The 14,693-nt window shown below is 41.2% G+C and overlaps 1 protein-coding gene across 1 annotated transcript in view; it reads right to left on the bottom strand.

Moving 5' to 3' along the window:
• SELENON (selenoprotein N) overlaps nt 1–10,707 on the bottom strand; it is a 32,364-nt gene extending 21,657 nt beyond the window's left edge. The window contains exons 1-3 of the mRNA XM_083369837.1: nt 10,199–10,707; nt 4,431–4,548; nt 515–645 (exon numbers count right to left, since the gene is read on the bottom strand). Coding sequence (XP_083225963.1) covers nt 515–645; nt 4,431–4,548; nt 10,199–10,402 — 453 coding nt within the window. The 5' untranslated portion in view covers nt 10,403–10,707. The remainder of the gene's footprint in view (nt 1–514; nt 646–4,430; nt 4,549–10,198) is intronic.
• Nucleotides 10,708–14,693: the final 3,986 nt, after the last annotated feature.

Genomic DNA, 14,693 nt, shown 5'->3' with positions numbered 1-14,693 from the left:
GGGTTGTTAAAGAGATCGTTGCTGTTGTTAAGTGAAATGACTTTGCTTGCCAGAAGCCAGCTGGGGAAGTTGCAAATGGCAATCTCCCGACTCTAGGACATTGCAACCATTGTAAATACATACCAATGACTCCAGGGCCCAAATTTTGATCCTGTGATTGAGAGGATGCTATGATTTTCGTAAACGCAAGAACCGCTCATGTCACTTTTTTCAACACCCTCGTAACTTTGAACAGTCATTAAATGAACGGTCATAAGTTGAGGCCCACCTCTATGTTGCTTATGTATTTAGTTTTAAATTTACAAATATTGTATATCCCCTGTGTACTTTTAAACTTCCACTTTTTTATACCTCTTATATATCTTTTTATGTTTACGCTTCTTTTTTAATAACTGCCCTGGACCAGAATAAAGACCAATTGATCGAATGACTGGATTCACAGAACTGCTGACTGAAACTGGCACCCCGACATATGTCTCCAGCTGCAATATTTTTTTAAAAATGTGCTACTTACACCAAGGAAGCCATCTTTGCTCTTTGTCATGGTTTCCATCAACAGAGGCTGGAATTTTGCAAGGATAGAGAGTGTCTCCCCATTGGGATCCATCACTTCTTCCTCCTCAGTCCCAGACACAGGAACCATCCCTGAATGGAAGGGTAGTAACAAAAACTCATTTTAATAGGCAAAAAATATGAAACTGAGAACACAAGAAAGCCTATCAATCAGAAGAAGTTGGCACGAAAGGTGATGCAGAGAGGAAAACATGTCTCAGTAGGAATGAAGATAATATTGATGTCATGTTTCACTATGAGATATATTATATCCTTTACAGACCCAATGGTGTCTTCTATAGTCTGATCTAAATGGTTGAGTAACATTTATCAGTAGAAAAATAATTGGTTTTTAAAGAAATTGAACGCCACCAAACAAAACCACATAGTAGTTTTAATATGTCTGAAATTTTGCCATCACATCATTTAGGTTTTCAGCAATTTCATTCCTAAAATGTCACCCCCAAATACTGCAGTCCTAAAAGATTTGCGCCCTTATTCTCATTCCTCCTCTCCTATTGAGTTATTACTTTAGTGAAATAAACGTATCATGTACAATAGCTCACTGCTAGACTACAGTGCAACTGTCACAGAGAATCAGGAATAGCAGTTATTGTCCAAATTAGAATGGCTGAAATTTATATAAAAATCAGATAGCATCTGATGATGGGTTGCGTGCAAAAGATTATGTGATCATTGATTCGATTCCCTCTATCTGCTCTTTGTAGGCTTTACCAAGTAGCTGGTGCCAATACTGAGAAACTTTGTTCCATGTTTTTTAAGTTGCCCAGCATTTAAAAATTGCACTAACTGTCCTCATGAACATACTGACTCATTTAGCTTGTTCTACTAGTCACTACCAAAATTCCCATGACGGATTGCAATAAAAATATTAAGCTAAAATAAAAGCTACAGGTATTAACGTCAACTACTGAAATAAAAACAAGGAAAATAAGCAGGTAAGCAGGTACTCAAAAAGCCAACAAAACCTTAATCTCAATTTGGCAGGTGTGGATTGCAAAGAATGGAGACCACCAGCAAAAAAAGCTTGCTCCAAATTACTATGACTGCTCTTTCTCAATTTGCAATCTAAATCAACTATATTTACCTGGCCATGACAGACCAACCAGAAGCAGACAATGCAACATACAGTTGTGCAGGTGGGAAATTGTGCACTGGACAACTACAACGAACTCTCGAATTGGGTACCAAAAAAGAGCCAGAGCTCAACAATTCTACCTCCATGCACCAGGTGGCAGCAACAGACCATCAATAATTGACGCGGGGGGGGGGGCTTAAGAGGGCTTGCAAAATTATTACTGTTCCCACAAATAAGCTTATGCAAAAGGCCTGTGGATTTGCTCCTGTCTCTTCTCCGATTCCTGCTTAAGTGAGCTCCTTCAACCTTTATTACACATCAAGCTGGAAGGTGGTTAATTACTTTGGGATGAGAGAAGATAGCAGCCTGCTGCCAAATATACTTTGGGTTGGGAAAAAATACAACACGGATCAGATTCAGAAACCATAAGGTAATTTGTCTGGGTTTGGCTTAATGCCACAGTTGTGATGGAAGGAATCAGATTTACCTGCAAGGTTGCACAAGCATTTTTGGACAGAGACCTCTACGTGGTCCCTGAGTGGTTCAGTGGAGACCCTTCTCCCCAAACTATGCAAAGAAGGCAAGGCGGGCACAAAAATTAGCCCTCCAATTAAATTGTCTGAATGTAAAATTAAAATGAAATCAATTAATGAAGTACCAGTAAATTAGCTTTCTTAGGCAATCTCTATAGAAACTTCTGGAGGTCACACCCAAAGGTTTGGGAGAAGGAGGAAGGTAAGGTCTTCGGCAGGACATTCCTGATGTATGGCTTACAACATATGTAAAACAAGCCACTGTAGTTTGCTCAGCAAGTTATGATTAAAAACAAGTCATCGCTGAGCATGGTGTCTGAATCCAGCTAAAATGAGAAGGAGGGTATTCAATGACCAGGAAGAACTGGAAAGGTTTTGACCCTCAAGGCAGAGAAGCTGGTGACCACTATGCCAGGAGAGTCACCGAGGCTTTTATCCTTGCTGTGGTTCAACAGTACAAAGTTTCTAAGAAGAAAATAGCTGAAAAGTTGACAGAACCTTTTTAGTTTCCCAATTAGCTTTATCTCCTTACAGATATGCAAAGGACAAGCGTGGGCCAGATTAATTCTTCCTTCCTGCACAGGTAGTCCTCGATTTACAACCATCCATTAAGCGACAGTTTGAAGTTACAACTGCACTGAAAAAGTGACTTACAACTGGTCCTTACACTTACAACTGCCACAGTGTCTCTGTGGTCATGAGATCAAAATTTAGGCACTTGGCAAATGGCCATGTGATCCTTTGTGATTTCCCGTGCTGGTTTGCCAAAAGTAAAGGCAATGGGAAGCCGGATTGGCTTAACAACTATGTGACTCGCTTAACGACTGCATTGGCTCATTTAACCAGCAAATAGGTGATAAAACTGGGTGCGACTCACTTAACAACTGCCTTGTTTAGCAACTGAAATTCTGCTCTCAATTGTGGTCGTAAGTTGAGGAATAGCTGTAAAAGCAAACAGATCCATTTTCCAGGTAAACATGTCATCAAGACAATCCCAAGTAACCAGTAGACAGAAATCTTGACATTATCTTGCTGCATGCAGAGATTTTTGAGTTCAAAGTAGCCCATTGACACCTCACCAGGGACCACTCACTGGCCACATGACAGCAGAGCCACATTTCCTGCCTTTTAATCTTTTTTAAGCCCTAGCCAAAAACCAGCACGTACAACTTTGTAAGTTCAACAATGGGAACAGAAGCTTTACAAAAAAAAATGTCCTTAATGAAAACAGCATCTGACACATATCCCTTTCAAAGATACAGAGCTCATCGCCCTTACCCTTTGAAAATCAAAGTGAGCTGCGGAAAAAGCTGCGGGCACCTCTCTCACGCACCCACCCACACCCACACACACAATGTATAAACTGGTATTACAAAAGGACTGGCATGTATGCATGATGGATTTACAAGAGGTGTCTTCCATCAAAGCCACCAAAAGGCAGACCATTCATATATCCAAAATTTAGGATGCATTTTTTTTACAGTCCCTGGGGAAAAAAATCATGAACTTTTTATGGTCCCCCTTGTAGCTCCTAGTATCTAATCCAACTGTACTGTTGTGGCTGTTGCAGAAGAAAAGAGAAGTGTTACGGCATAGCTATTAAAGGAGGTTTCATGTAGCCATCAATCCCTTGCATTAGGCTGCTTACACCACCTAAATACCTATAAACAGCATCCACACACCTGAGAACACTTCATTCCAAAGCTTGTAATCAAGGAAGAACAAAACAAAATCTTCCCATTTTGGTGTAGCTAATTGCTAAGAAGTGAAAAGAAAAGAAAAAAAAGTAGCAAAAAGCATACTTGGACTAATATGGATTTGGGGATTATTATGGAAATTCCCTCATGGAAGCCATTTTGAGAAGGCACTCACCCCATTTTCCCAAAAATCTGAATTTTTAAGGGAGAGTTCTCTCCTTACTGGTGACAATGGCACCAGTGCTAAACAAACAAAATCTGTGGGAGAAATTCCACCCTGGGGTTACTCCTTGTGAATTGATGGAAGTACTGCGCAGGAAATCAGGGAAGTTATTATAAAACCTAAGATCATTTCACAATGAAAGACAAGTCATTTCCACATACACACAGGCTGCTTAGCCACTACATAATTAAAGAAACACAAGACACACATTTAAGCCATGAGGGAAAAAAGGGTAGAAATATTTTTGCACAGGACCAATATTTAGTAATTGCACGGCACCAATATTTAGTAAATGTTTTGTGCTCTCAAATTCTCAAGACACTTACCAGTCAGTTTCTCTGCAATGGGTTTGAATTCCTCAGGACTGATGTACAAATCATTGTTAGTATCCAGGGAAGAGAAGAGAAAAAGACCCTCATTTCCCAGAGATTTCAGGGCTCTTTCCTAAGTGGAAGGAAAGGGATCCTTTAAGACATACATTCACAAAATAAAGAAATTCAAATTAGCCATTTGTCTCATCACCCAAGCTAGTTACATATGCACCTGGAGAGATAAGAAGCTGAAGGAACTCTTCTTTCAGACAAATGAAATGAGCAGAGAGATCATTTCATCAAAATAGATGTAATGCAGAAAAGCTGGAAACAGATTTTCCAATTTGGCATTGTAATGTTGAAGAAATTCCCAAAATCATCATAAATCATGGTCACATGATGGGACACAGGAGTAGCAGCTCAGTTGCTGAGCACCAAAGTTCAGTCAGATTGTCTGCAAGTTGGGTGACCATCAAACCTTCAGAACTGGGTCATAAATACTCAGGCAGGGCCATCAGAACTTCAAATGGTCATTAATGGACCATTTGTAGATTGGGGACTACCTGTATGCTTCTTCATATTGCAGTTGTAAGCTTGACCAGGGGTTTTCAACCTTGGCAACTTGAAGACTTGTAGACTTCAACTCCTTTGCTGGCTGAAGAATTCTGGGAATTGAAGTCCACAAGTCTTAAAGTTGCCAAGGCTGAGGACCCCTGAGCTAGTCTGAAAAAGAACTTCCAAACCACTTCTATAATACTGTCAAGAAAATTGCATTGATGCAACACAACTAAATTTGACATCTACTTAAATACCCTTATTTGTACGCCAGCCTTCCTCTATAGTACCAAGAACCCTCCAGTTGTGTTAGACTTGATCTTTGAGTATTATGTGTGTTGGTCTGATACACCCAAGGAACACCAATTTGAGGAAGGTATTAGCTATGCTTGTGAAAAATGCATGCATCATCTTCCTTTTATTTTTTATTTATCAATTTTAGAATCCGCCCATCCCCCTTACAGAGGGATTCTTTTCCCTTCAGGCACAGAGAACAAAATCTTCACCCAGCAAGACTAACATCACAGGAGTGAATTATGTTAGGAAAAGGTGAAAAGAAGAAAGAACCAATTTCCTCTTTCATTTTCACTCTTCTAAGGCAATACTGGTACTAACTTTTCAGAACATATTCTCCAAAGTGGAGATTTGTGATTGCATGGCACCTGTTTTAATCTTGAGCAAAGGCAAATTAGAAATAGGCTGATGTTTTTTAGAAGGTAAGCCAACTTTACATGATGGAATCAAAAGATAATTACCTGCCTGCTATTTGCTAGAAATGCAAGCATAAAAAGCTTAGGTTGTTATCAAATTTGCCTAGCAAATGCACTTAACTGAAGAGAACTTTGTGTCATAACTGCATTCAGAATTGAACTGAAAAGCGAACAAGGCATTAACTTTCCCAGCTGCTGTTTTGTCAAAAGGTTTGCTGTTCACAAGGAATTTGAGTTTTTTAGGTAGCTCCAAGTCCTGAGATTATGGTTAGTGAACCATGGATATTTATTCACGCTCCGGTAGCATGGATTATGTAATCAACCAAGTACATGGCCAGAAAAATTATTATGAACAGGGTTCTAAAATATGGCAGAAGATATTTCTAAATTAAAGCAATGCTCTTCCTGCAAGTGCAGAAGCAGCAGTGGCTCTGGAGCTCTGAAGTTGCCTAATTTTAATAGTGATTTTAACAACTCAGAAAGTGATTATCCCTGTCCAGCAATGGAATATAACTGAAGCCATAGATGTAAGAATGGAAGAACAGTAAACATTTTTAAAAATGTACTGTAAAAAGAAACAAAACTCAGTTAACTCATCCCAATATTGCCCCTTCGATAAACTTTTACTACTAGACAACTCAAATTCCATGAGTCACAAAGATCCCCGCCTCAGCCATTTCTGCATCTCTGTGGAATATGCAAGATCATGCTGCCAAAATTCAGCAGTAAAACAATGATTTTTGGCAGCATCATTTTTGGCATGCACACTCCCATAATATATATATTATACTATATACATATTTTATGGATGCACAGATATATATTCAGAGAGAGAGAGATCCTATCACATTTTCCTTCATAATCTGTTTTGAGAAGATTTTCTATTTTAAAAATTATTTTACAAATAAATAAAAATAAACAATTTGAATTTTTCTATCTCCGCAATTAACTGCAAAGAAAATGAGAATATGGGTAGTCCTTGACTTATCACAATTGGGACCATTATTTCTGATGCTAAACAAGGTGTTGTTAAGTGAGTCACACTCAATTTTACAACCTTTTTGCCAGAGATGTTAAGCAAATCCCTGCAGCTAAGTCAATCAAGGGGCTCTTAAGTGAATCTGGCTTCCCTCATTGACCTATCTACCCGACTAGATAGGTCTCAAATGGTGATCACACGTTCCTGGGATGCTGCTGCCCTGGTAAATACACTCCAGTTGCCAAAACACCCAAATTTTGATCAAATGACTGTGGGGATGCTGGGATGTTCAGTCACAAGGCACATTTCTCCAGTGCCCTTGTAACTTTGGATGGTCACTAAATAAATGATTGTAAGTCAAGGAGTACCTATAGATATCTCCATACAATACCTTCCAATAGATTTCTTTTGAGGGACCGGAGACCTAGCATGAAAAAGATCGCCTCCCTCTGGATTTTCCCAGCCTGTTTTAGTAAGGCTGAAATCAAACCTACAACTTATATGCAAACCTTGTACTCTAACCACTGACCCATAATTGGTCTCCCCAAATAATTGCAAACCCTCTGTACCAGGCATGTCAAACTGCTGGATGCATCATACTGAAACCGCACCCACCCAATTGCTGGCAATGGGGGGGGGGAAATCACAAAACATCATACGACGTCACAAGTTTGACATGCCTGCTCTATACAGTATAGGAAGCTATATAGTATACAGCAAGATGTTTGGCCCCCAAACATACTCTGGCTCATGGCTGAGTTGTAGCAGCTGTTATATAAAAAAATCCCAGCCATATTATCCCACTAGTTCGCATTAATTTCTGTGAGTCACTTAAGGCAAATGCTCCCAATGGACTGAATCCACAGCTCACATTCCTTCTAACTCAGCTCATTACTGCCAGGTTGGAAAAAAAGAAGCCTGCTTAATTCAGGCAGTGTTTTGGAGATATAAGAGAGTATGGGAAACATGAGTAAGGTGTTAGATTAGAAGTAAAAAAAACTCTACAGTTTTTTGGACTTTAGTGGAAGGTCATGGGTATTGGAATCCATCCCTTTAAAACATATGGACTTCAATTCCCAGAATTCTCCTGGGGAAATCTGGGAATTGAAGCCCATAAGGTTGAGAAACATTGGTCTATGAACGAGTAATCTCAAGTAAGGTTGGAGGGGGGTGAGTTTAAAATTTACTCTGTCATCTGTTATGGAGTGCAGGCAGAACACCCCCACCTCCCAAGAGCAATGTGGTTTCTTCTCTCTGCAGGCTTCCATGCTGCTTGCCACGCCATTAAAGTTCCCACAGCTCTGAAGAGCATTTATTTTCCATCTGCTATCTGCCAGCCTAAAAGGATGCTAACGCTGCCTGAAAGCTGCTGCTGTTGTCAATTATGGTCAGGAAAGCACTTAAGTGCCTTGCAGGGCTGATTCAAAAGTAGAAATAGGTTGGGGATGGATCCCATCAGAAGAGATGAAATCTCAGGAGTTACAAAACTCTGACACCACTAAGCACTTAAGGCCAGGACATTATTTTAGTGGCACTAGCCCAAAGCTATTTGAAATGCAGTGAGGTACAACCAGTTATCCGTTTGACTGAGCAATGCCATTAAAATGCATACAAGTATAATAATGTTCTGCAGGTCAGGATGCTGATTTCCCAAATACGTTTCTTTTCCCCAGGGTATTCTCACTACCTGCAAACTGGCAAGATATCAAAACCTGGAATCTGCAGGCACAATAAGCAGACTTAGGGGGGGGGGGGGGAAACATCAAAAGATTATTTCTAACCAGTCCTAACAATCTGCATCTGTCTGCATCTAAAGGTAATCCTCGATTTACAACCATTTGTTTAGCAACCGTTCAAAATTAAAATGGCACTGAAAAAAAGTGACGTGCAACTGGTCCTGGTATTATGCAGCATCCTTGCAGTCACATGATCAAAATTTGGACACTTGGCAACAACAGGCATGTATTTACAATGGTTGCAGCATCCTGGGGGGTCATGTGATTCCCACCTGTGACCTTCCCAGCTGGCTTGACAAGCAAGTCAATGAGGGAAGCTAGATTTGCTTAAAGACCACATGATTCTCTTAACTACATGGATTCTTTTAATGACAATGGCAAAAATGGTCATAAAATTGTTCATGACTCACTTAACAACTGCCTTGCTCAGCACTGGAAGTTCCAGTTCCAAAAGTGGTCGTAAATTGAGGAGTACCTGTATTTAGGAATTAGTTTAGTGGGGGTGCTGAAAAGTTATTTATCCTCTGCCCCTCTCTTCAGAAACCTCCTTTAAAGTAATTGAGGTCTGCACAGAATTTCATCACTTGCATGCATGAAGAAGTGTGTTCTTTTGTCTGTCCTCAAATGCCCCCCCCCTTCAGTTTTATGGCACCAGGAACAGAGATACGTAATGAAAAGAACTCTATTAATGCTGCTGAGCCCGTAATAACCATTTCTACACAAAATGTATCGCCTTATATGGCTGCTTATCTTATGTACATAACCCTGGGCAGATCAGCTTTTATTACCCTAGTAATAAAAACGTGAACAAGCCTTCAAAAACTTCCAGCACCCCAAGAACAAACACTCTTCCAAACACCAACATTCACACCACATGATTATGTACAATTATTTCTACCGTAATAAAAACACTTCTGAATTTTATGGCGGGGGGGGGGCTTTCCCCCCAAAACCTTTCAAACTCCTGAGGAGATTGATTGATATGTGCCATCAAGTGGGGTGTCCAGTCCAAACAACCACAGAGTTCTAGTCCCACTTTAGGTATGAAACCTGGGTGGATGACTTTCTCTCTGGTTCAGCCCAACCCATCACACAGAGCTGTGGTTGTGGGGAAAATAGGAGGCAGAAAGGAAAATAGGAGGCAGAAATATGAGGTATAATCACTGCCTTGTGTGTGTGTGAGAGAGAGAGGGGGGGAAAGGGAGAATGTGTGTGTGTGTGTGTATATCTATATCTATCTATCTATCTATCTATCTATCTATCTATCTATCTATCTATCTATCTATCTATCTATCTATCTATCGTACAAAATAGATTTTCTCCAATGCAACAGGACACAGGTACACATAACCCTACCTAAGTGATGCATCCATACAAGATGCTCAACCATCAGGTAAACAACTAGCAGATGCACTTTACATCTGACATTTTTTAACCTTACAGGAGGTTGTGTGAGAGAGACTGAGCCCCTTTTGCCATTTCATGATGGCTCAGGGTTGCCTTTTGCGCACCCAAAACGTTGGTTACACATTACTGAACCCAGGTTAAAGTCATAATTAACTACATACATACATACATACAATTATACTGAATATCGTATTGCATTCAATATAATATAATGTGAAATATAGTATGAAATGTGATATAAAACATATCATATCATGGTACTTAAATCATGATTATGAGAATGACAATTATCAGTCTAAATCCCCTTCAAAGCCCCGAGACCCCACAACTGCCTCCCCCATCCTTTGACACCCCCCCCATCCCTCCGCCCCGGCCGCCCCCCCCGCTCCCCATTACCTGCCGCCGGGCGGCCTCCGCGTCCCGGTAGTATTTGACCGCCAGCAGCGCCGCCAGCAAGGCCAGGCCCAGGCCCAGCCGCGGCACCCGAGCAGGAGGAGGCGACGGTGGCGGCGGGCGCCCAGAACCGCCGCCTTGGGAGGCCTCCGGAGGCGAGGCGGCCTGTTCGGGCGGGCGGCCCTCCTCTTCACCGCCGCGGGCCATGGCCGCCGCTGGCCGGGCTGAGGAGGCGCCGGCTCTCGGTCCCGCCTCGCTCCGGGTGCAGAGAGGCGGCGGCGGCCTCGCGCTTCTTTCGCGGATCTGTGAAGCGGCGGCGGCGGCGGCGTCTCGGGGCCGCTTCAGTCGACAGGCGGCTCCGCTTCGGCCTGGCGGACCCTTGGGCGGCGCGGCGCCTCTCCCGCCTCTCGTGCGCTGGTCCGGGCGGCCTGCGTGGTCTTCCTCCCTCCTCCTCTCCCCACGTCCGCCCCTCGAGGCCCGCTAGGCCGGCTCGGAGTTGGCCAGGGCCTTCCTGTCCTCTCCTCTTCGCTCCTTTTTCTTAGGCACAAATAACCCTCGACCACCAACTGAGCCCCAAATTTCTGTTATGCACTGAAACGTTTGTTGGGCTTAGTCCCATTTTGCGACCTTTCTTGCCAGTTGTTCAGTGAATCATTGTAATTGTTAAGTTACGTGGATGTTAAGTGACTCTGGCTTTCCCATTGACTTTGCTGGTCAGAAGGTCGCAAAAGAGGACCCCCGGGACACTGCAACCATCATCAATATGAATCGTCTGAATTTTGATCACCTGGCCATGGGGATGCTGCAGTGGTTGTGTGAAAATGGCCCTGTTTTGTTGTGAGTTCAAGCTGTCACTAAACAAACTGTTGTAAGTTGAGGACTACCTGTAATTAATTAGCTCCAGATCTGCTGCCATAACTTTCCCAACAACAACCCTGTGGTGTAGGTTGGGTCAAAGTGGAGACCAGCCTAAAGTCACCTTGGACGCTTTGGTGACTGAAAGGGAGTCTGGGCAACTCTAGAGAAAAGAAATGGGCATTGAAAGGGCTGCCACAAAGAATTGTCTTGTTCCTGTAACATTTTGTTTTATGAAAAAAGAAGATATAAACAATACAGTTTTGCAACAGTACAATGTACCAAACAATACGATGTATCAAGATCAAGTATCAATGACAATGATCAAGTATCAAGTATCAAGTATCAATGAGAGGCAATGTATAATTGTGTAATGATAACATTAAAAATAAATAAATGAAATGACATTCAGAAATAAGAAAACAAAATAACCAGAAACAAAATCTAAAGAACCAAACAGCAAAAAAAAACACAAACCCTCAGAGGATCTCATTATTCTAATTTCCAGCTTAGGACATTTCAGTCCTTTATTCGTTACTTATTATCTAATTACCTGCAATAATTAGTTTTCTAACCGTCTATATCATCTATATCTACAGAGTTATTTTTTACCTTATGCTCCATGCTCAATAACGCACAACCAGCAAAAACAATGGTAAGAGATAGGTATGATCCCTATACTAAAGCTTTCAGCTACTCACTACTACAGTTAGTAGTAGTAGTAGTAGCACCATTTGTATGGCTGCCCATCTTATCCAAGCAACCAGGCGGCTCACTACAAGTAAAAAACAAAAACAATAATATACAAGCATATAAAAAAAAACATCCATGAACAATTTAAACCAAAAAATCACGATCATCTCAATACAGCCATTGTGCATTGTGCTCCTCACCCCCAGGCATGGTAGCATTGTGTTTTGATGCCACCAGAACTCATCTCTGCACTAAGACGGTACCAATGTTTTTTTAAAAATTATTTTATTGAAGAGAAACTGCAGGAACTTGCAGTTTCTCTGACAGTTTTATGTTCTGTTGCAGCTGCTGCTACTTTCTATTCTGAATGTTTTTATTATTTTAAAGTCTCCCAAACTACCTGGCACTTCCCAGTCTGTAACTTAGAAACAAAAGTCATGGAGGGTTTTTTGGAGACCCTTTCCTTTGGAATTTAATGGAAGTATGGTATGCCACAGAGCTGGCAAACTGCCAGAAAAATTATTGCGTCACGAAAGATGTTCATTAAAATATAGCTGCCTCATGGCTAAGTAAAGAGGTGTACGTGCATTCCCCCATCTGGAACAATTTCACAGAAATTAATTTCTCCTTTGAAATAAATTTCAGAAACAAATTCTATTTTGTGCAACTGAACTCAAATGGCTGGAGAAAAGAATGCAAATATTTCTGCACAGCATCCAACAAAATGGATGTATCCTAAAAAGTGTGACACTTTTTGCTGTGTTCCTGATGGCACATCAAACTGTCTACTAAAATCCGTGGAAGTCAGCCAGTGGCAGAAACTACTTTTGATTTGTGAGGATTTCTGGGGATGTGTCTGAGCTTTCAAGTTCTATAAGAAGAAAGAGCCAAGGCAAAAGAGTTTTTTTTTAAGCATGAGTGTGCTGTAGTTGATGTAAAGTTAATGCTGCCTCTGTGGCCATTGTTATTTTTGAATTCATATTCTTTTGTTCGGTATTTCTAATGATGTGCATAGATCTTCAAAAGACTTGAGGCTCCCAGAAATCAAAAGAGAAATTCTAAAAGACATTTCTGAAATGGAATCATGTTAACTGTATTTAATTTTATTTAATGAAACTTAGCATTATTTGCAATCTCTAGCACTAGCCCATAGCATGAGGCTGAAAGCTTTTCTCTGCCTGGAAAAGATTGGGCAGCCCTAATCAAGATAAAGGGACGCGGTGGCTCAGTGGGTTAGGACACTGAGCTTGTCGATCAGAAGATCGGCAGTTTGGCGGGTTGAATCCCGAGTGCCGCATAGCAGAGTGAGCGGCTGTTACTTGTCCCAGCTTCTGCCAACCTAGCAGTTTGAAAGCACGTAAAAATGCAAGTAGAAAAATAGGGACCGCTACGGTGGGAAGGTAACAGCGTTCCGTGCGCCTCTGGTGTCTAATCATGCCAGCCACATGACCACGGAGACGTCCTCGGACAAGCGCTGGCTCCTCGGCTTTGAAACGGAGATGAGCACCGGCCCCTAGAGTTGGAAATGACCAGCACTCATGTGCGGGGGAACCTTTACCTTTTTTAATCAAGATAAACCCTTTCAAGCTACCTTGCCTCCTTCTGGTCAGAGTAAAACCCAACAGGTGGAACTTCTGAAAAAAAAAGAGAATATGTTTCATCTCCTAAAAATCTGTATGTTAGTCAGTCCCAGGGAAAAAGCTGAAGTGTTGCCCACTGTTTTTTTAAGAGGCCAATTCAGGCCTCAGAATGAGGAAACCATTAACAAGAAGCTCACGTCTGCAGGAATGCGTTATATGTTCTATATAAATCTATTTTGGCTGGAATCCTCTGTAAACTATTAGATTCGTGAACCTGTAACATTTGTGGGGCTGAGATTAAAGTCCTAAAATGGTCACATCAGTATCAGGGCCTCACAGCACAATCCATATCTGTGGCTTTTTTGGTTTCATCCCTACAAGATAGGGTGGAGGTAAAAAGAAAGCAAGTTCTATCGTGCCATAATATATTTGTTTCCTTCTAGGAAGAATGAAGCAGCCATTGCAACAGCTGGAACAATGGCTTTTACAACACAGCTAGCTCTGCTGGTGTCCAGAGATGAGTCTACCAAGCATGAAGATTTACGTGTCTGAGAATAGAGGCACTCCTGGCATGTTGTATCTCACCAGGTGCTTAATAAATCCAACCAAGTAATTCAGTGAATCAATTAAAACAAATTGTAACTTCATATGACATTAAACCCAGATCACCATCTTTCCTTGTCTTCCTCAAAGTAATTGCAAGAATAAAAATTAGAGAGAATAAATATTATTTTTCTCTGAAAAGATGGGATAGAGATACAATAAATCCATATACGGTAGCATAATACAGATAGTACTCATTTAGCAACCACAATTTGGATCAGCAACTCAGTCATAAAGCAAAGTGGTCACTAAGTGAAACCAAGATTATGATCTCATTTCAGCTTTCCTTTGCAGATCTGTGAAGGTCATAAGTCTGAGGACTGGTCGCAAAGTTCCTTTTTCAGCAATGTTGCTAAACGAAGCAGTCACCAAATGAGGACTATCTGTATGTGATTACTTTCTTGTTTACCTCCACTGTTTCCGCCAGTAATACATTTTCTGCCCTGTGTTTCTTTGTTATTAGACAGTCTGATCTAATTTTATGCACAAAATAAGCTCTAAAACGTTTCCTATTTTGCTTATAGTTTGTTGGATATCGGCTGTTCTACTCTATGACCTACTTTCAGCAGCCATGTGGGAGGCACAATGAATAAAGGTCTCTCTAAGCTGAATGAGCTACATGCAACCATATGTCAAATTCTGCAAGGCTCCATTTGATTTATGGGGCTTGTTTGAACAAAGCATTAAACAATCCTTTGTTTATGCCATTTGTCAAAGAAGTCCCCCAACACAACCAACATGCTAAACCATCACCATAGTTTACTAAT

The sequence above is a fragment of the Vipera ursinii genome, assembly GCF_947247035.1.
Source record: "Vipera ursinii genome assembly, chromosome: 9".
Lineage (NCBI taxonomy): Eukaryota > Metazoa > Chordata > Lepidosauria > Squamata > Viperidae > Vipera > Vipera ursinii.
This window is presented reverse-complemented; position numbering and strand designations above follow the sequence as displayed.